The sequence below is a fragment of the Uranotaenia lowii genome, chromosome 1, assembly GCF_029784155.1.
Source record: "Uranotaenia lowii strain MFRU-FL chromosome 1, ASM2978415v1, whole genome shotgun sequence".
Classification (NCBI taxonomy): Eukaryota; Metazoa; Arthropoda; class Insecta; order Diptera; family Culicidae; genus Uranotaenia; species Uranotaenia lowii.
This window is the reverse complement of record NC_073691.1, coordinates 13,075,607-13,098,838: the sequence shown is the minus strand read 5'-3', so window position 1 is coordinate 13,098,838 and position 23,232 is coordinate 13,075,607. Positions and strand designations below refer to the sequence as shown.

The following is a 23,232-nucleotide window of genomic DNA, read 5'->3' as shown; positions in this document are numbered from 1 at the left end:
AGTTTAAAAATTTTTAATCAAATAATTGTTTGAGTAATTTAACTTTGTTTGAAAAATTTCACAAAATGTAACTTGTAATCTTTTTTCATCACTTTAAAATGTTCTTACATGAGAAAATTATGAAAAAAATATATGTTCCAATGTATCAATCGTTTGAGCGTAAAATGAACTCCATAATGCCATCTTTTCAAAGCAATGGAAAACTCTCAACTTTTTTCAGAAAAAGTTTTCTAAAATGTTGATTATGGGTACAATTGATCCCCTAGAGTCGGGTACAATTGATCCCCCTTCCAAACGGCATAGTCTTCTTCTGAATTGATCGTTATGATTGCTGATTACGAAATTACTAATATTTATCCAAAAACTAATATTTATCAAACAATTTTCTGAAGAAAAGAGCAAAAATAATTAATTTTCTCTTAATTATAAAAAAGGCGCCTTTAAGTATGCAATGTTTTTAGCGTTGAGACAAAGTCATAGAATTTTCTTCTTATGTCTGCTATAAATTGTGAAATGAGAACAAACATGACCAAAATAGTCAATTAACATTCTATCTTGGGGTTTTGTTAGATTTGTATACAAGGATTAGGGCTTCCTGAATAAAAGATCAAGTCTCCTTCAATAAAGGATCAAGTCTCCCCTAACTTCAGAAAAATCGCAATTTTTTTACTCCCACGAAAATGCTTCTAGTTCATCAACGGGTTCAAGTATCGTTCTAATTTTTGGAGCATAGAAACTTGATGTTACAAGCTGTCATAAAATGTCAAAGACGGCGAGTTGCCAAAATTTTCCAAAAAGATATGGTGAAAATAAGAAAAGGGGATCAAGTATCCCCACTCTCCCCTACTTGTAAAAGTTATCGAATGAACAGCCAATGAGCAGCTATTGAAGGTGAGAAACTCGAGAGAAACGTGATAAGTTGAAGACATAGCGTACGCAGGAGTTAAGGGCTATACGCAATCTATTTACAGATCTTTCTAGAGCATTAGAATAAATAAAATCATTGTAGATAAACAGGGGATAGACATATGTCTTGAAAAGTTTCAGTTTTGTGGCTACATCTAAATGACTTGTTGTAAGGTTTAATCTTTTCATCGCACCATAAATTTTACAGCATTGAGCGTTAACATGTCTGTTCCAGGAAAGATCTTTGTCAAAAATAACACCAAGGTTTTCAGCTTAATCAACAAACTGAACAGTAGAATCATTTAGTATAAGTGGAGGGTAAACCGAAGAGGTAAGCTGTCTTCCGAAATACAAGGCTTTAGTTTTTGCAGGATTGATTGGTTAGAGGTTTTCATTGGACCATTCAATCAGTTTAGCTAGATCTTGATTAATTTTAGCATCAAAAACATTTAAATCAGAAGTTCTTTTTGTACAATGATATATTTGGACATCATCTGCAAAAAGATGAACAGAGCAGTGTTCCAAAACAGAAGGTAAATCATTAATAAAAAGCGAGAAAAATAAAGGTCCTAAAATTGATCCTTGAGGAACCCCTGATTCAATGGAAGCGAAATTAGAAAAGCATTCATTGAAAAAAAAACCGATTGTGATCGACCTTGCAGATAAGACTGTACCATTTCAACAGCTGATCTAGAAAATTTATATTTAGAAATCAGCTTATTAATAAGTTTAGAATGGGAAACACGATCAAAAGCTTTTGCAAAATCAATCATTAAAAGTATTGCGATTCCCTTTTTATCCAACGTATCTGCAATATCGTTATGCACCTTCATAAGAGCAGTTTCAGTGCTATGTGAAGAACGAAATCCAGATTGGAATTCGTGTAATATATTGTTTTGGTTTAAATATTCTGTAATTTGGTTCTTAATTAACTTTTCAAATACTTTTGAAGTTGCACTCAGTATACTAATAGGTCTCAGGTTTGACAATTCAAGAGATTTTGTTTTTTTTTTTTTGGAATTGGAATAACTTTGGTTTTCGTCCATTGATAGGGATATTTTGAAGTTTTGATTATAATGTTGAAAATATGTCTGAGTGTGGGTAAAATGTATGGTAGAATAATTTTTAGTAATTTTATTGGAACTTCATCAACTCCCACAGCATTAGATTTTATCGAACTGAGAGCATTAATAATTTTATATTCCTCAAAATATTTAAAATTAAATCCATGCAATCTATGAGGACAATGAAGCTGTTCAACTGAGCAACTAGTAAAGTTCGAAGTAAAATAATTATTTATTTCTTCAGCAGAAAAATTAGACACAGCCAAATTACCTTCTGATTTGCTCAGCCCGAACTTTTTCAAATTATTCCAAAATAGTTTAGCAGGTAAATCAAGATTGATACGTTTTTTGTCACGCTCAGTTTTTGCTTTAGCGATCAACGAATTAACTTTATTTCTCAGGGTTTTATAATGATTTTTATCTACGACAGATTTCGAACGCTTCCATGAATTGTAGGCCAAGTTCCTGTTGATTATTGCATGATTTATTTCATGGTTAAACCATTCATTCTTGCGATAGCTTCTATATTTTAGGGGAAAAAAGGTCTTGTGAATTTCTAACAGTAATGAATTGAAAATACCAACAAGAATATCAGAATCTTCAATACTTAGAAAACGGGTCCAATCTACTTCAGTGAGAAAAACTATAAGTGCATTTGTGTCAAAGTTCTTGTAGTCACGAAACCAAAAGCCTTCCGGTTGAACAACTTTGACAAAATTCAGTGATGAAAAAATCAAATCATGATGAGATATTCCTGGTAGAGATATTTGACTAAATCGGTGTATAACATCAACTGAATCAGATAATAACAGATCCAGTAAGGAACTTCCGGTGTTGTGGAAAAACGTTGGCTCGTTATTAAAACAGCTAAAATTAGAGCTGCTATTACTAGGCAACACTTTCCGATTATCGGAAAAAAAATTGTTGGACATTTCAGCGATCTACACTTAGTTTTTCGCTTACTTAAAAATGAAAATTCTGGTATGATACATGACTCCCTTGATGACCCTTAACCGTAGTTGCCGATCATGTGCTTCACCCCAATGCATGATTTGAACTTTGGAGACATTTTTGACAGTGTTTGCATACTTTACCACCATTCACACCCAGTTATTCTTTGAATAATCAACGGTTTTGTCAGCTATCAATTAAAAAATTATGGATTTTAAAGGATACTGTGCAAAGTATTTTTTTCTCTTTTTCTCTAGCATCATAAATATCTCTGAAACGTGTAAATTAAAAATTTTGAAAAAAATAGGCCAGATAGTACTTTCAACAGGCAACAAAATGCTCTCAAAATTTTGAACTAGTTAACGAGTTATTAGCGAAAGAAAGTGTCCCATTTCTAAAAGAACTAAGCTTTATATACCGTATTTTTTATGATTAATTTTCTCTAAGCAATCATTCCCACAATATACTAGAAATTTTGGTTTTATAATAAGTCATAGAGTAAAAAAAACTTAGTTCTTATTCTAAGGGGAATTTTTTTTTTGTAATTTATTCAAACATTCTTCAATGATACCATTTTTCAATAATTTCGTGAATTTAAAGAAGCATTTTTACATGAAATACTCATGAATATTATTATTTTATTTACCTTTATGCGCACCTTTGAAGAAAGCAGGAAACGCAAAATAACTTTAAGTTTTCAAATCAAGCTTTGATAAAACATATACTGGTAAGCGAATCTCAACTATATCATGAAATTTAAATATACATTTCTATAAGATGTACTGTAGGTGAGAATAGGGACACTTGATCTCCTTTTCTTATTTTCATCATATCTTTTTGTATTTTCTGATAGCGTGTAATTTCAAGTTTATATGCTCAAAAAGTTGGAGCGATGTATGAATTCGTAGACGAACTAGAAGCATTTTTGTGAGACTAAAAAAAATTGGGATATTTTTTAAGTTACATGAGATTTGATCCTTTACTAAAGGAGACTTGATCCTTAATTCAGGGTGTCCTGAACCTAGGCAAAAATCTAGAAAATCCGAAGATAAAAGGTCCGGTGATAATTTTTTGCCATATTCGCTCTCATTTCACAGTTTTTATGCATTAGACAAAGAGAATTATAAAAGTTTATCTACTACCCTACCGTTATTGCATACTTTAAGGCGCAATTTTCTAGTTTTTAGATAAATACAGGATTTTCGAACCATTTTAACAGATAAATACTGGATAAACATTAGTTTTTGAACAAATATTAGTAATTAAATGATAACCAATGATCACGATCCATTCAGAAGAAAAATATATCTTTTTGGGCTCTAGGGATCAATTTACCAATAACATATATTTTGGAAAACATCTTCTTAAAAAATTGAGAGTTCACTATTGCTTTAAAAATATGGCATTATGAAGTTCATATTAAACTCTAACATACTTTTGGTGACTTAATATCTAGCCTGGCGGTATCAGAATCTTGATTTAAATCAAGTAGGAATAAATTGAATTAAAATCAGATTCCGTTTTTTATTAAAAATATGCTCGTAAATCAGTTAAGAAGGACGTTGTTGAATCATGTTGTCCAAAAAATTTAAAACATTTTTTTTTTTAAATTAGTTTCAATGCTTTGATGCAACAATGAGTTTTTTTTCAAAGGTTTTAAATAACTCTTATTCAAACTGCATTTATTGAAAAAAGAGGGAAAATTTAATAATATCAATAAGATTGTTTGGTAGTTGAGCATCACTGAGATCAGATGCTAATTAAGTTCAATGCACTCTCGAAAACCGGTTTGGCTCAACTCCGTTCGACCCAGTCAAAACACCAGCTTCTGATACCCCGTCACAACAAATCACCCACAAATCACCCTTGTGAACCTGGCCTGGGCATTGTTGCTGTTTGTTGTCTAATAGCAGATCACAATAGCTATCGATCAGAGAAGCAACAACAATCAAGAGATGGGAGTAAGTCGGTACGGTGTGATCGTGGTCGATCGCAATAGGCAAAATCATCGCACGAAAGTGAGTTCCACCTCAGAAACCTCAACGGACAGCAGATAAAGCGGAGGATCTGAAGACCAGCCAGTCCAAATCCAACACGCACCCAACTCACATCGAGCCATCGTCGGAACACTTCATTCGTTTTTGTTGCCTGCATATTTTAAAGCTAGTTTTAAGTGAAACAGTAATTATAAGTTTTAAGTTGAAGTGAAACTGTTTTACTGCCTAGTCGGCTTTTATATTTTGAAAAACCCTAAGCTGGTAGACTTGAGTTGCATGCGAATGCATGTAGTGATCGTTGGTCTAATTTGGAAGACCTTGTGAGATTAACACGATCGGGAATCAGTGTTGGGATAGGTCGGATTTCGCCAAGGCTGTCGAAGGATTTACACCAACCAAGGTAAAAGGAACCTGTGCCCAACAAAGATTGAAGATTATAATGTTCCTAAGAGCTAATTTTTACACCCTAACTATTTAGAAAAAAAAATTCCCACTAGATAGGAAATATGGAAAAAATGTGTATTGATTTCGCACTTAATAAAATTAAAATTTTTCAATACTCTTTATTTTATCATTTTAAACATCCAATTCACGAGAAAGTTGATAAAAAATCTGCATAAGGAGTGTATTCGCAAAAAATACATTATTTTTGGGCAGCATCGTGCAAAATCCGGAAAAGTTCTAGAAGGAGACCCAGGAAATTACAAAGTAGGGAAGCTGCCCATCGGTAGAATAAACGAAGTACGGTAGTCAAATCGTTCGCAAAATATTCGCACTGCTTGTGGGAAGATATTTTGGAAAATTTTGTAATCGACAGCAAAACTAACTCTTAAGCACTCATCTGGCAGGCTTTCGACCAGAAATGTTTGGTTGAAAAGTCTCGCCTGTATTTTCCAGAGATAAACATAAAGAAAAATTGAAAAATTTAATGTCTAGTGCTTGAGGAGGCTAACGATCTTTAGAAACTGCTAATTACTCAGTCTGTCATAACGATTGAGATGAAGAATGCCTAAAAATACAAAGAAGACGGTTTCCAAAAGCGACCGTTTTCTCTGCAAAGCTTTTCAAATTCAAAATTTTGAGTTCTTTTGAAGGTCAAGCTTCAGGAAATAGCAAACGTAATCAAAAATAGCCTTGATTTGAAAGAAAGGTGGATCATAGTATGCATTATAGCTGGCGCACGTGTTGCCCAAAAATTATTGCCTAAAAAATTCTTCATTGAACGCTATCTCAAAAACCACTTGATAGAACATCACAAAACTTTGTAAGTTTTTCATTACCAAATAACTTCGCTGAAAATTTCATCATTTTCCATCCATGCATTGAGAAGTTGTTCACAAAACAAGGTGTTGCATTTTTGTTTCGAATACACTCCTTAATCTTTTTTTTCTATGAAATTGTCCTAGCAAGAATCTTAATCGACCGTTTTTTGAGAGGATGCTAGAAAATAGTAATTCAATTTAAATATTTATTTAATTTATTGACAAGACTTTAATATTTTTCCGATTGCTGACCAATGTTGATGAAATTTTGTACAAGTAATTAAAAATACCCTTTTATTGGATAGGAACGTAGCTTAAACATTAATTTTTCCAAACATCATATCAAACAATCAACAAAAAATGATGTTTATTTATGTATAAGTTATAATGTAGATTTAACATGTTGATCGGAACTAATGATTATTTAAGTATTATAAACTTTATTTATTTACTTAAACCAATTTTACACAAAAAAGTTAGGTATATTAACTGTTTTTTCAACGGTAATTCATTAAAAATATATTGTTAGAAAATTATCTGACATTCCTGACTTATTTTTATTAAATTCGAAAAAGACCTCGCCAAAAAAAGAATTGGTGATACACGCTGATGCAGTTTTTTTTTATCCTGGATCAGTTGAAACAATTCAAAGTTTCTACTTGATTTCTACTTTTGGCTTATTTTGGTCACCTAAAATTTTTGTCGTTACCTTAAAAAAATCATAAAACATAGTGACGACTGCGTCAACTATCTAAATTGTTGTCCACCTTTCGTTACAGATAATTTCAGTTTACCCACAAATTCTGACAGGGAACAAACAGAGAAAGCTCTTAAAAACTTGTGTAATGGAAAACCAGATAACTTATTCCATGCACAGCAGGTTGGAATAAGTTTCGAGAAGAAACAAGAAAAGTTTTGAGTTGGACATTATCTGAGAAGAGGAGACTTGAGCAACGAAAAAAAAAAATAAACTGATGAAAATTTACATAAAATTCACATGAATATTTGAAGATAGTTTCATCCTGTAGACATACTTTTCCCAAAGAAAAGACTTTGATTTTATTTTAATTTTAGAATTGTCATTACGATGTTAATTGATGAAAACAAAACAAATTAAATTGGAAGAATCAATGAGACTTTAAAGATGATGAGTTGATATATTTTCAAAAAATATTCTCCGATAGTTACAAAACAAATCAAATTTATAAAAATTCACATTTTTTAAAGAAATAACTTCGTAGTACAATTTCATTTACAATTTTTCAAACATGCGAAAGCTTACCTTGAAACGAAAACCACAGATTGACCAGGAAGGGATGCTCCAGGGTGGCCAACAGCTCCACCTCTTTGAGGACACCCCCGAGGGCCCCCCGTCCAATGCAGGCACTCCGACTGACGTATTTCATCGCAAAGAGGTTTCCATTATCACGTTTCTGCACGATGCAAACCTGCGAAAGTGAAAAAAGAGAGGATTTTCGATAAGTTCACGACTTTTTTTTACTAAACTTTCTGTGAGGTCAAGTAAGTAATCAATTTAATTCCTGATTGGAATTTCGGATTCAAAATTAAAACGCAATGAGGATTTCCACAATTAAATTTGCATAAACGAAAAAAAAAATTAAACGTTTTTCTGAGATTATTACCCCCAGTATTTTTTATATTGCGCCAAAAACGTGGAAGGAAGCTAAAACTCGAGAACAATTTTATAGCTACTCTCAGCGGACTCGAGCTAGCTGTTCGTTTTATTTTATTTTTCGCTCCATTCACCATCAGCATTGAGCCCAGCGATGATGACCGTTGATTGGTGACGATTCGTCGTCGTTGAATGGTGGTGACGATGCAAATTTGATTTTTACGAGCTGATTGGAGGAGCAGCGTTTTACGATTGGCACTCATCACGAGCGTACCAGATTTTCCAATGTACATGGCGACCGTGAGAAAAAAAAATAAATTAGATTTAGTTCTACTCGGTTTTGATTTTTACAGTTGAAACTCTTGAATCCGGTAAAATTTTATTTTAAATGAATTGTCGTGATTCAAGTGTTGAAGTTTCGATTAATTTGAGCTATTTTTTCGGAGAAAAAAACTAGAAGAGAGGAAAAATATCTCTAGTAGAAGTAATCGTTTCAAAAGCATTCCAGACCGACGCTTAGTAAGAAATGCAGAAAAACAGAAAGGATGTCGTTACTGGGAGTAAATACAGCTGCTAAAGCTTAGTTCTTTTAGAAATGGGACAGTTTCGAATGCCTGTATCTCAAAAACCATTCGTTTGAACGGAATACTTTCTATGAAGAAAAAGAAGGCAATGTTATGATCTTTCATGAAAAAATTTGAAAAAAAATATTTACCGTTTTTTGTTAAAGAAATTTCTACTTTATTCTTGGTATCTCCCATTGGCCGGCGCACACTTTTTTCAGTCATGGTATTGATCAGTTTCTCCAACTTATACTTCTTAAAATCTATATTTTAGGTGGCTTCACCTTCCTTCTTCAATTTCTGATACTTTTTGGTCCAATACTTCCCTGGAAACTGGAAACTGGAAGCATTCTAGTGGATACAGTTGTTTCGAAATGAACAAATTTGATTATTTTTGACCACATTTTTAAACGTTTTTTTTTTCGGTACCGGTTTTACAGCTTAAGAGCTTTGGAACTATCAAAAAATGGTTGTTTGAGGTTGGATTTCAATGAGTCATCATTAGGCAACACTTTCAGCTTATCGGAGAAAATTGTTTTGGACATTTCAGCGATCTACCCTTAGTTTTTCGTTTATTGAAAATTAAAAATGCTGGTATGAGACTTGCATTCCTTGATGATCCTTAACCGTTGTTGCCGATCATCTGCTTCACTCCAATGCTTGATTTGAACTTTGTGGACATTATTGACAGTGTTTGCATACTTATCCACCACAAAAACTCAGTAATTCTTTGAATAATCAACGGTTTTGTCAGCTATCAATTTGATAATGACGAATTTTATAGGAAACTGGGCAAAATTATTTTTTTCTTTTTCTCTTGCATCGTACATATCTCAAAAACGCGTAAATTTTAAATTTTGAAAAAAAATAGGTCGAATAGTACTTTTTACAGGCAACAAAATGCTGTTAAAATTTTTAATATCCAATAACTAGTTAACGAGCTATTAGCAAATGAAAGTGTCCCATTTCTAAAAGAACTAAGCTTTATTCGGCACTTGTTCGGCAGCTGTTCTTCAATGACATCTCAGGCATCATCCCTGCAGGAGGGAATTGTTGTTTCAATTACACATTTCTCGAATAATGGGATGGATATCTGTTGGCGTCGTCGTCGTTTGCGTCGTTCTCGTTTCAGGACAACCGTTAGGGAGCGTCATCCTTGTCGTCGTCCTCGTCATCCTGATGCATTTTCTGCTCCGAAGCACAGATACGGATCGGATGGCATCCAGCAGAACTGGTGAAGGATTGGGTCTCGTGACAGTTTTGATACTTGCTGTTCCGTGCTTCTTGCTAGATGGAAATGCAAAATGATGCCGGATGTCGGATGCTGGGGTACGTATCAGTCGAAGGCGACGACGATGAATGCTTTGCTTGGGAAGGATTTGTTGATGCATCCGGCAAATCTTCCTATGATTCCAAGTGCAAGAATTTGAATAAGTACACACACTAAGCGCAAATACTTAGATAACTGGGGTACTGTTGCAATGAAATGATAATGTGTTGCTGTCATAATTTGTTTCTATACAGAATCCTAATTTTGTATTCTGAGTCATGAACTCTGAATTTGAAAAATGAGAACAAACAAATGTGGACTAGCAAAGTAAAATTATAAAAGTTACTTGAAGATCTAGAAGTTTGAATTGTTGACACAAAATTACATAAACCGGAAGGATTTTGTGTTATTTCTACTTATAAAAAAGTCATTCGATAATCAACTCTCTGGTATTTAGCTTTTCTCCAACTGGGAGAATAATAATTTCTGGTATTGGCTTACTAATTAAATCAAATGTATGATTGTTAGGCCGATTTTGAACCAACAATGTTTCTCTAAAAAACATCAGAACTCGAAGTTTGATGCATTTTATGCAAACACGTATCGTTGGCATCAATTTTCAATTCCAATTTCATAAACCCTTTGAAAAGTTTCAGTTCGGTTTTAGTTTAAATTCTTCACTTTTTAAAACAGAAGTATTTTGGTTTAAATCATAATAGATTGCTTTTCGCAGAAAAACCCTTTAAGTAAATTCGATAACGGAATTCAATTTCAACAGCACGGCACCTTGTTTGAATTTTGATATTTTTAATCAAAGCACCTCAAAAGGATCAGGAATCATAATTTAGTTGTTGAGAGTATAAGCGTGACAAACGAGAACGAGAATCTTCTATAAGTGAAAGAACTAGTAAGGTAACGTTATTCTTCATAGCATAAAATTTCTTATTAGGATCTTAGGAAATTACAGAGATTATCTTAAAGACGATCTATGGAGATCATAGAGTAAGAGAGAATTTTTATGATCAAGTTTTTTAAAAATAATTATGAATGGTTTTTTGGAAGCCAAAAATGTAATTCAAATTTATCGAAAAGTTTTTACGAAAAAATATTTTTATAATTTTTTTCCTTCATTTTTGATGAGTAATTACTGGGTTTTGACAAAATTTGCCTGGATATAGTCGCGAATTTTTATATCAAATGCCCGGATTTCACCAGGTTTTCAGAAAACTTTGTCTGGATTTGTATGGAGACTAAGGTTGCCAGAGATTTTTCAGCTCGTGTCCGGGCCCGACAAATCCAAGCCTCTTTATCTAAATACCTTGCAAAATCCGTGTATTTAATTACAAAGCTATCGAACAAAATTCAGGTAATATATGAGCAAATTAGATCAAAACCTATAAATTACTCATTAAAAATCAGAAAAAAAAACTTGAAAAAAAATATTGCATCAAAATTTATCAGCAGATTTCAAATCGCATATAAGGCTTTATAAAAACCTTTTATGATTATTTGTATTAAACTTCCTCAACAAATTTTGTTTTCGACGCATAAAAAAAAAAAAATTACCACGCAATTTATGTGTTGTAGTTTGATTTAAGAATAAAAATGCGAATAAACCCGGGCCAAATCCGGGCTTTTTCAATGGAATTCGGGCAATTGAGCCGGACAGGACTTTTCCCAAATTTTGGATCCAATATCCAGGAAAACCTGGATTAAACCGGGTCAACCTTGATCTAGACAAACTTTCTTTAAGCCGATTTTCCAGAAAACAAACCATAAGTCTAAGAAAAGTCGTTTTGGATAAATCGTTTCAAATGAACAAGTTTAAAAAGTCCTTTAAGGTCGATTAGGGCGATAAACAAAAATAAATAACTATAAAGTGCGACCATAGAATATCAGATGAAAAACTATTATTTTTCCCCGATAAAATCCGTAAGAAATTTAGTAAAATAACAGTGAGAAATTGATTAACGACAATATTTCCACAGAAGAGCAGCAAACACTAGACTCCTAAACGTTGGACAAAAACTAAATTGACAATAACAACGGACAGATAAGTGAGTCTACACACTACATATCATATTAACAATGCTCATTCTAATGTTTAAAAAATACTAAACATCCAGTTCCCTTGAGAAAGACCACCAAGAATGGTCGAAACGTCGGGCATTTCGAAAACTAAGTTGTTTGATTAAATTCCTAGACCGAAAAATAGCCAATATTACTATAAAATATAGCTTAGCTTAGCTTAGCTTAGCTTGTTTGACTACTCATATCCACCTTAAACCATTGAGCCCGAAGTGCTTTTAAACTATTTTATTTTGATAGCAATAATTTAAAGCGTTTAATGCGTATAACTTATATCTCAGATCATGCACTTCGAACTCCACGATCGCTGGCGTGGCTAAGTAGAACGAGTTCCACATCGCCAATGGTTGCTACTCCGTGATTGATCGAGGCCATCAGCTTCGTGCAAAGTCCAACAGAATGGTGCTTGGGATTAGCAGTACATTCTCAATGCACAAAACTCATGCTCTCCCTTATAAACATGATCAACAACGGCGCCGGCCACGTCCTAGTAGTCAATGAGGATAATAGGAAGGAATGTTAGTAAGATACTCTTTTGGTCTATCTAGCAACCCCTCATTCCCGCATACTCCAAAATAATAACTTTGAAATAGTCAGAAACAGAGATAAGTTAGTTACACCAGCTATGGAAACCGTCTGTACGTCTGCGAATCCATATTCAAGTATTCAAGGAAGAGGCTGTGTTGGTTAGAGGAAGGTAAAGATCAGGATCCATTTTGGTAAATGGTGCGATCATGTTTTCCTACACCTCCTATGCTCCTAGAAATTTCCTAAGGAAACTCCTAATTCTATGAGGTACTTAAAATAAGTTCTGCGGAACATATTAAGAAATGAATTTAACGAATGTAATCCCCAATCAAATTTATACAGCAGATAAATTTTAATTATTATGGAATAAAACTTAAATTATTGAAAAAAAATAAAAAATCTCAGTCTAACTTGCTCTTGACCCTGGCTGTGATCCCTATTGAGACAGAGAACTAACAAAATGGCGTTTTATGTTTGAAAATTAAAAAAAACTTGAACTGAAATGAACTACACATTTTTTATAACGTCGAAAACTATTCTAGTAATTATTCTTCGTAATACTTGCCATTGTGGAAATTCTTCTACTTTTCGCTTAATAATCTGTACCTCATACATTCAAAAAGCTTAGCAAAGCACAAAAAAATTAAGCTATTAAATTTATTCTTTTATTGAATGATTTAGGATCTTCATATTAATCGGAATATTTAGAAACAATACTTGCTTACTGTTTACTGAAATCTACATTTTACATTTAAAGTATGTGTCCGACTACCGAGATCGTCCGATTACTAGAGATGCTTTGTAAAGAACATTACTCTTGCCAAAAAATGATTTTTTATCAGACTATAATATTTAAATGAAAAGTGAGAACTGAAACTGAGAAAAATAAAAATTGACTAAGCTTAAATGAGTTTTGGGGGGCAAGTACATTTTAAAAATATAAGAATAAAAAAAAATTGTTAATCGATCTCAACATCTGAGCCACGGAAGAAACCTATCAAATCATGGAAAGTGAGATAACCGACGAGCGAAAGCATGAGATAAATCGAGCATTTTTTCGAGAATTGATTGATTAATGAAATTTTTTGAATAAAATGTCCGATTATTAAGGAGCAAATGTTATTGGCCTCAGAGTAAAAATCGGGTATAATCGCCCAACGTTGATAACTGTGAAATAACTCTTTAATGTCAGTCAAAAAATCTGCCTTTTTCGTGAGTTTTGTTATGTTTTTATCAGAATTTCAATTATTTATAAAGAAATAACACATGGTATGCCTAACTAGGTAAAAAGTAAAGTATTTGAATAAATTTGACAATTATTTTTTGTACTGTCAGATAAACGCCTACATATATGCTTAATAGTTTTGATGTGAAATAAAAAGGCGGCTCAAGCATTTCTTGCAATGTGAATTGTATACAAGCTACCATGTAAAAGGAATAATTCATCCAAAAATGAACTCTAAAGCTAAAAGATTTCTTTGCTGTTATGACAACTAGATGGCAGCAGTCTAATTAAAACGAAATTCCAAAGAATCTTTCATGCGGTTTCAAAGCTAAATTTTAGAAATCTGGATACGAACCTAAATATTTCGATTTATTTATTACAATGTTCCATAAAAGTTTAAGAAAATCAAAATTAGAATAATTAAAAAAATAATCACTGTATAGTTGATTTTATTTATTTTTTTGTAAGTTTGTTTTTTATGTATAGTTTGTATAGTTAAATTTAAAGTAAACATTTCAAGGAAACATATACTTCTCCTTCTCAGATTCTCTAAATTTTACCACAAAGGAAACGCATGAACGTAATACATCTTTAAGTGTTAGAAATTCAAACTGACATAAGCGTTATTTCTGCATTTGATTATTGTGAAACTTTTCAAAATGTCAACAATGTATACGAGTCATCATAAAACCAGAAGTGCAAAGCGTTCACTTCTAAATTTTAGAATTTGTCCCAAGTTTGATCGCAGAAACTCCAAAACTCGATGATTAGCTAACACACACGCGCATTGTACTCAAAAACATTGAGAATAACTTCTTTTAGACATTCACATTACTAAAAAATTTTAAATAATTTAATCAGCAGAGAAAACACAACTTAAGCGTGCAACAGTGCTCCCTAACATTAACTCGTTTATTCAACTCTCCGTCCTTTCCGACCACACACATTATACTTATCGAACCGTCATAATATTCTAGACTAAAATGTGTAATATGATTTCATCTTGATAAATTTAAAAAAAAACTGGGCTTTCAAATTTCTGCTGTGTCTACAGCACATAAACGCCAAAATGTAGGCTATCGTGGAAATAAAAAGTTGCCGGAGATTTCTTGCAACCAAACTTGTATACAAGGGATATCATGTCACAGGATGCTTTCGTATCTGCACTGCATACATGTCGAAAATTCGAGCTAAAATGCATAAAAATGTTGTCACAAGGTATTAATATTAACATTTTTTAAAGGTAGGAACAGAAATTAAAAAAAAAAATGAAGGTACTTATCTTGAAAATATTCGGGAGTCTCCCTTCCCCAATCGACGCTCGTGTTGAATATTCTACCGGGAGGCGTAGGCCTAGCCCCTCAGATCGGCTCAAGAGTAGCTCTTGAAATTTTAACACAAACACATTTTACACATAATTACGATAATTACACTTGTCACTTGATTTTCACTGGTGCAAAACTAAATTAACCATAGAAAAAACACAATGTTCTGATCAAAACCACTTAAACACGCGAGATTTACGTAACGGCAACAAAACGCGTGCGGAGCATTCCTAGTTGCCAGCTCTCCTCCAATATTACTATAAAATATAATAAATTAAGTAACTTGAAAAACCATTGATGATTTCAAACTTAAAATTTGACCCCTGGTAAACTGAATAGATAAATTTTAGTTTACATTCATCAGGCGTTCTGTTGTTGCCTTGCTTATCCAAGGCCGGAAAACTTTCAGAAGACGGAGTCAAATTACTTGAATGGTTTTTCTAAGAACCAAAAACTTCTTTTCGCATATGATTCACCGAATTTGAAACACGGATGAAATTTGGAGTAGTGAAAGAGTTGAGAAATTAGTTCAAGGTTTTTTAGTTAAGTTTTTTTAGCTTTATGATGCCATATTTTCAAAGCAATAGTAAACTCTCAATTTGATTAAAAAATAGTTAACAAAAATGTATGATATGGGTTCAATTGATCCCTAGAGCTTAAACTTGAGCTTTCTATCAACTACGGTCCATGACCAATGGCATAAATGATCCCTAGCTGTCCGAAAACATATAATTATCTTCTGAATAAATCTTGATCAATACCTAGCACGAAATTACTAATATCTATCCAAAAACTTATATTTATTCAATAATTGCGTGACAAATTGGAGGAGCTAAGTAGGCCTTGCTCGAGTACGGTCGCATTTTTTCCGTGGTTCCGTTTTGCTTCGTTGTTTCTCGAAATTTTCTTTTTCATTACCTTCAGGATCAAGTTTCAATAAGTTTAGCAGTGCAGTGAATTCTTTTACCTCAATCGAGTTTTTATCGGCCTATTTATTCAATGTCAATATTTTTAAAAGTTTCACAGCTATGACTACAGTTACTGGATTCTAACTTGCATTTGTGTAGATTTGAGAAAAAAAATGCACGTTGTGCAATTGTGAAAAATATAGGAATCTCAGTCAATTTGAATCGCTGATCTAGTTAAATTTCTTTTCAAATAGTGATAAAAAGGGAAATCTTTAATTTATTATTGAAAAGTTCCCTGATTATGCGTTTTTTGACAGAAAGAAACATGTTGTAGAAAAAAACTCAAGTTCCAGCGCCCGGTGGAAGTCGTTTTTTGGTGGCCTGCTAAGCTTAACTGAAAACGTGCTAACAATTTTTAAAATCTGGAAGATTGAAATTGATCAAGTGAAAGGTTAATCTAGAGCTAGACGGAAGTAAGAAGTTCAGTGACCACCACCTTCGGAGCTTCAGAAAGTGGACTCCTTCGTGGATTTGAGGACCAGTGTTTTCAGGAGGACTTCCAGATCAAAAATTAGCATCTTCTATAACATTTTTGGTGAGGGGTTTGGTGGTTTGGTAGGGGTAAATCCCCCCCGCCCCCCATGAATATTTTTTCCAAGCAAAATTTTCGAAAAAGTAAATAGAAATTACTTGATCTTAAAAGGTGTTCAATAAGTGCTAGCAAGGAAGTCATTAATTAGTCTTGAATCACTCTAGGCTTGAAACATTTAATTTTACGACATTTAATACATATATGCTGTTCACGAATTGAAACTACTTTTTAATCATTATTTTCGATATGCAATTCAATCAACCTTTAGCATTGAAACTCTAAACTTGACATACAAAATCCCTACCTTGTCTTTAAAATAGATTTTTATTCAGAAGTGTAATAAAACAACTTCAGAATTTGAAACATTGTAACTTCAAAATTAATTCATCGAATATTAATTTTGTGCATCTACAAGTTGGAAGCCATGTATCATGACTCACGATGGTCATCAGAATAAGCAAATTAAAATCTAAAACCTAGTATTCTCAACTTTTTCATTGAAAATTTTGATTTACAAAAAATTGTGCCGATATGAAAAAGAAACCAATTTCAGTCTCAATTTTATTTTGTGTTATTTGTTCTTCTAAGTGCTCAATATCACATTCAATGACGTTTTAAAAAATTACACAATGCCACGGAATTAACATCCTTCGAGGTGCAAAGAATTTAAAAGCTCATTTTGACTTATTTATGTGTCCTGGATCTAAAGAAGAAGTTTTGCTATCAGCTTTTGTTTTTTGAAAATTTTTTGCAAATATTTCAAAATCATTTTAGAAATTTCTGCATTATTTTGACAAAACATTAAAACAAAATCACAAGATATAAAAATAAAGGTATAAATAAATTTTCAACTTTTTTCAAGACTACAAGTAATTTTGAATTCTGAGAAAAAGTTATAAAGGTTTTCAATTTGTGTACTTTTCCCCATCTTTAATGAAATTTAAACCAAATTGAATATACAATATTTTTTTAAGCACAAATTTAAATGTTTAAATGAAGAATTTAACTTTTTAGGTCATGCATCATCATCTTTATAATATTATTCCTTAATTGAATTAAATGAGCATAACAAACAAATTCAGAATTAGATTTATTTTCTGTTACCGTAGATTTGTTACTTTATCAGTTATCGATGATTGCTTTTGCTTAAAACTGATACATTTTAAAGCTTATGAACTCCATATCACCAAAACGCAAGGAAATTGACGAAATTTGACAAAAAGATTCGAGTTCAGGACGCTTAAATCTAACAAATTAATCATTCAATAAAATCCTTTTTGAAATCTTTTTTAAAATAATTGGACGAGTTTAATAAAAAAATCCTTCTAAAATTTTCAAAATTTAATCTTTTTCTTTTTCATATTTTGTTTTTAAATTTAAACTATTTTTACTTTTTTTTAAGAGCAGGGAAAAGCCTCTGGGAGTTGATCTTATTTTTAAAATGAAAGATTATGCTCCCGAAGGCATAAAACCACCTCACTATTTTTTTTTGTTTGTTACTTCTTTTCATAATTTACAATATTTCGATCGCACATAATTTCTTTCTTCACTATTACAATTTTCACATGTTTTGCTTGGTGATGGTGATTTTAATTTTATGAAATATATTTCTTAAGTTTATCTTCGTTTTTTAAATCTGAATTTTTGTGTATTGAAAACAAAATCTTCTACCTTTGAAACTGAATTTTTAATAAGAACAACATAGTTTCCGTCTTTTGTCCTTTTCATGACCAAATATTCCGATTGATAGAGACAAAATATTCAGATCTTGAAAGTTAAAAACCTTAGATTGAAAATTTATAAAAGTTTCTCTAATGTTCATTATATTAAATAATGTGTTTTTAATCGATCATGATTTGAAGTAGCAACTTTACAGTTAAATTTAAACTTGCAATTTTACCTAAATTTGTATTATCTTTGTGCTTTGAATATTTTCAAAAAAAGCTTGGATTTTATTATTTTTATTTTATCATTTTATTATTCATCATTTCCTAATCTGTAATTTGTCAGTATAATTGAACACGTTATGTTATAAATATATGTATAGAGTTATTATTTTGAACTTCAGATTTTTTTGGCCTTTTATATCAATTTCTAAACGAATTTTGATACAAAAAAGGGTTTTATCTCTCACTGGCAGTCTTGAATAAATTTTTTAACTTTTTCATATTTTTATCAAGTAAAATTCGAATATAAACTATTGAAGTTCAAAATGTTTTTCTTAATCGAGAATTCACATTTCTAATCGTGATAATGTTTTTCCAAATTTTAATTTTTTTTAATCGATCCTTCCATTGGAAGATAAGAAAAGAAATGTAAAATAAGATGAATAATAAATAACAATCATTCTAATTTGTCCAACAATTTTTCATCATGGTTAATTTTTTACGTAATCTGACATTTATTTGAAATTTCACATTTTTTTTTAAATCTGGTGTTATGTTTCATGTGTTCTATATCTGTGCCATAATGCTTACGTCCGTCCCAGAGAGTTGATTTTTTTTTTCGAGATAACATCAGATCTTGACGTTTCATGCATTTTTAAGTAATTTGGCATCAACACTTTAATTTATATTTTCCCGATTTCTATTGGCCCCCCTTTTGTGACTGATGAGGGTCATAAAACGCGCTTTGAGGCACCCATCAATCTATTTAGTCCGATTGATGATTGATGAAATTTTGCACAGGGCAAATTTTGGGCAAATCTTTAAAATTTGTATGGTCGGTTTTTGTCAGTTTACCAAATACCAAAAACTAAAAGTATACTTCTTCAACAAAAAAAAAAATCAACATAATTAACATTAAACTTAAACGCCCTTTACAGCTAAATTGTATTTTGATGGTTAGCTTTGCAGTTTATGATACCTATTCGATTTGCTTCAACAGCGACTGTATGTGCATATGTCATAAACAGGGAACATATTAATGTCTTTTTATTTTCCATAACATTGCACCCAAGAGTCGACCGAACCAAATCCACAGCATGATTGCATTTTGCGATACATTCCGTTATAATGGTATTTTTTTCTTTGCCACTCTCAATCCAACCATCTTTTTCCCTATTCGATGGTCGGACCAGCAAATCCTTTCCAAAGTGCGCTTTCAATTTTCCAAACGAATAATATTTCCCGGACAAAAAACGAACGGACCAAATCTTCCCTATTTTTTTTGCTTTTCCCAGGATTTTCATCCAAGAAGATCCCCAAGCGCGTTGCACATTTTCTTCCGAGTGTGTCCAAATGTGTTTTGAAGCATTTTCATCAATTCTATTGCTCGCATTGGGGAAATTATTGTTACATCAACCAAAACCGAGGAAAGTGTTTGGGAAAAGATTTTTGCTGTAAACATTCCCCCCCCCCCTCCCCCCGTTGACGTCGTTGTCTGCTGTAGTTGTGTAGTTGTTTATCATCTGCACCGGATGTGCGGAAAACTCTTACAATATTCCCAGTTCAGGTTCGTTCCGACCATCTTTTGAAGTGTTATTTCCGACCACACAAATTGACAGCTTTTCATTTTTTCCCTATCATCGACAACGACGACGACGACGACGACGTCCCAATCGGCATTCCATCGACAAATTGAGGGGGTGGCAATGGATGGATTAAGCAGAAATTGATAGTTGGTAGCACAAAAATGACAGCTTGAATCGACAAGTGGAATTGAACGGCTGTCATGAGAACCGACAACGAACAACGAACGGTTTATTTGCATAAGTCAATCACTTTGGCCGGGCTGAGCCGAGCTGAGCCTCTCGTTATTATCGAACAAGCAAGACGCCTTATTCAGCTGTTTGGGGCGTAAACAGCTTGATTACAATGTAACAGCAGGAGCGTTTAGCAAACTGTTCGTTTGCTCTGCTTCGGGATTGTGTTTTTGTGTTGATTCAGTAAAAAAAAAGTGAAGAAAAGCCTACCGAACAATGTATCACAAAATGTAATAAACATGGTCAAAACGCTGTGTAAATAACGCTTTTACTGTATTAGCAGTCAGAAATATGGTGATTGAAAGCATTACGATATCTTCTTCAATAATCATTATTTCTACCTAATCTGTAAAACATAAAAATATTGAGTTTTAAAAATAAAATATACACGAAGTAGGTGGGTACATCTCGAAACGAGTCTACGTCAACGTAAATCTGTAGAACCAAGTAAAAATGTTTGATTCGATGAAAAGCTTAAGAAGTTTCATATGTAGATCATAGCATTGGTAGAATTTTTTTTGTCGAATTACACTCTCTGGAGCCATCACTAGTAGGCTAACTGTTATATCCTTCAAAGTTGAACCTTTAAACTGCACCCTCAATTACATCGCTTAATTGCGATAATCCCACCCCATCTGTTACGGTCGATTGAACGTTGAAGCGATATGAATTATTATTATCAGTCCACTTACCAGCGGTGGTTATCAATGAATTTAATTTAAGCAAACATCATTAACCCCCAGTGGCAGTTGCTCGATCGATTCAGCCGCATGTCACATTGATGTGTTTTGCTTGAAGTTTTGCATCAATATGAAATTGTTTTCAAATAAATTTAAGAGGAAAAAATGTAGAAATTTTCTACAACGATGCAACTTATTCTAGAATCAAAATTTTAAAAAAGGTAACGTTTCAATAAACTGGCCATCAACAAAAGCACCATCGGTGATTAAAATAGTTGCATTCAAACCGCCTAAGTGGTTCGGAATCACCTAAACGTCCAACCAAACCACGTTCGGAGGATCATGGTTAGACGTTCCCATGTAGCAGATCACTGATGATGGTAATCAGGAAACCTATGCGATTTTACCTCCGCTTTGAGGGTTATGCAAATGGGTGCCCCATTCATCCGATTTCGCCACCTAAATTGGCACAGCTCATCGTTGAGCATCCATCTGGTGGGCAACGAAATTAGCTCATTAGTTTTGTGGTTGAGTCATTAGCACGTGGAAGCTTCAATTGGATGACAACCACCCACCCAAAAAGTCCACCAAGCTGGGATAAACCTCGAATACACTATTAAATGTGCTAAACCTACCAGATTTTGGGACGATTTAAAACGTTTGACTACTTTTCGAAGCACTGACTAAATAATTCAGTAAAATCCTGCATAAAATCGTATGAGCTCAACAAAGGACAACATTGTCAAAATTGTCAAAATTGTCAAAATTGTCAAAATTGTCAAAATTGTCAAAATTGTCAAAATTGTCAAAATTGTCAAAATTGTCAAAATTGTCAAAATTGTCAAAATTGTCAAAATTGTCAAAATTGTCAAAATTGTCAAAATTGTCAAAATTGTCAAAATTGTCAAAATTGTCAAAATTGTCAAAATTGTCAAAATTGTCAAAATTGTCAAAATTGTCAAAATTGTCAAAATTGTCAAAATTGTCAAAATTGTCAAAATTGTCAAAATTGTCAAAATTGTCAAAATTGTCAAAATTGTCAAAATTGTCAAAATTGTCAAAATTGTCAAAATCGTCAAAATTGTCAAAATTGACACTTTTGTCATTTTTGTAATTTTTGTCATTTTTGTCATTTTTGTCATTTTTGTCATTTTTGTCATTTTTGTCATTTTTGTCATTTTTGTCATTTTTGTCATTTTTGTCATTTTTGTCATTTTTGTCATTTTGGTCATTTTTGTCATTTTTGTCATTTTTGTCATTTTTGTCATTTTTGTCATTTTTGTCATTTTTGTCATTTTTGTCATTTTTGTCATTTTTGTCATTTTTGTCATTTTTGTCATTTTTGTCATTTTTGTCATTTTTGTCATTTTTGTCATTTTTGTCATTTTTGTCATTTTTGTCATTTTTGTCATTTTTGTCATTTTTGTCATTTTTGTCATTTTTGTCATTTTTGTCATTTTTGTCATTTTTGTCATTTTTGTCATTTTTGTCATTTTTGTCATTTTTGTCATTTTTGTCATTTTTGTCATTTTTGTCATTTTTGTCATTTTTGTCATTTTTGTCATTTTTGTCATTTTTGTCATTTTTGTCATTTTTGTCATTTTTGTCATTTTTGTCATTTTTGTCATTTTTGTCATTTTTGTCATTTTTGTCATTTTTGTCATTTTTGTCATTTTTGTCATTTTTGTCATTTTTGTCATTTTTTTAATTTTTGTCATTTTTGTCATTTTTGTCATTTTTGTCATTTTTGTCATTTTTGTCATTTTTGTCATTTTTGTCATTTTTGTCATTTTTGTCATTTTTGTCATTTTTGTCATTTTTGTCATTTTTGTCATTTTTGTCATTTTTGTCATTTTTGTCATTTTTGTCATTTTTGTCATTTTTGTCATTTTTGTCATTTTTGTCATTTTTGTCATTTTTGTCATTTTTGTCATTTTTGTCATTTTTGTCATTTTTGTCATTTTTGTCATTTTTGTCATTTTTGTCATTTTTGTCATTTTTGTCATTTTTGTCATTTTTGTCATTTTTGTCATTTTTGTCATTTTTGTCATTTTTGTCATTTTTGTCATTTTTGTCATTTTTGTCATTTTTGTCATTTTTGTCATTTTTGTCATTTTTGTCATTTTTGTCATTTTTGTCATTTTTGTCATTTTTGTCATTTTTGTCATTTTTGTCATTTTTGTCATTTTTGTCATTTTTGTCATTTTTGTCATTTTTGTCATTTTTGTCATTTTTGTCATTTTTGTCATTTTTGTCATTTTTGTCATTTTTGTCATTTTTGTCATTTTTGTCATTTTTGTCATTTTTGTCATTTTTGTCATTTTTGTCATTTTTGTCATTTTTGTCATTTTTGTCATTTTTGTCATTTTTGTCATTTTTGTCATTTTTGTCATTTTTGTCATTTTTGTCATTTTTGTCATTTTTGTCATTTTTGTCATTTTTGTCATTTTTGTCATTTTTGTCATTTTTGTCATTTTTGTCATTTTTGTCATTTTTGTCATTTTTGTCATTTTTGTCATTTTTGTCATTTTTGTCAT

General features: G+C 32.0%; 1 protein-coding gene across 2 annotated transcripts in view; it reads right to left on the bottom strand.

Annotated features, from left to right (window-relative positions):
- Window positions 1-23,232, bottom strand: part of LOC129742353 (serine/threonine-protein kinase 32B) — a 314,888-nt gene that overhangs the window by 121,127 nt on the left and 170,529 nt on the right. For both annotated transcript variants that reach the window (XM_055734247.1, XM_055734255.1), the window contains exon 5: window positions 7,463-7,628. In XM_055734247.1, coding sequence (XP_055590222.1) covers window positions 7,463-7,628 — 166 coding nt within the window. The remainder of the gene's footprint in view (window positions 1-7,462; window positions 7,629-23,232) is intronic.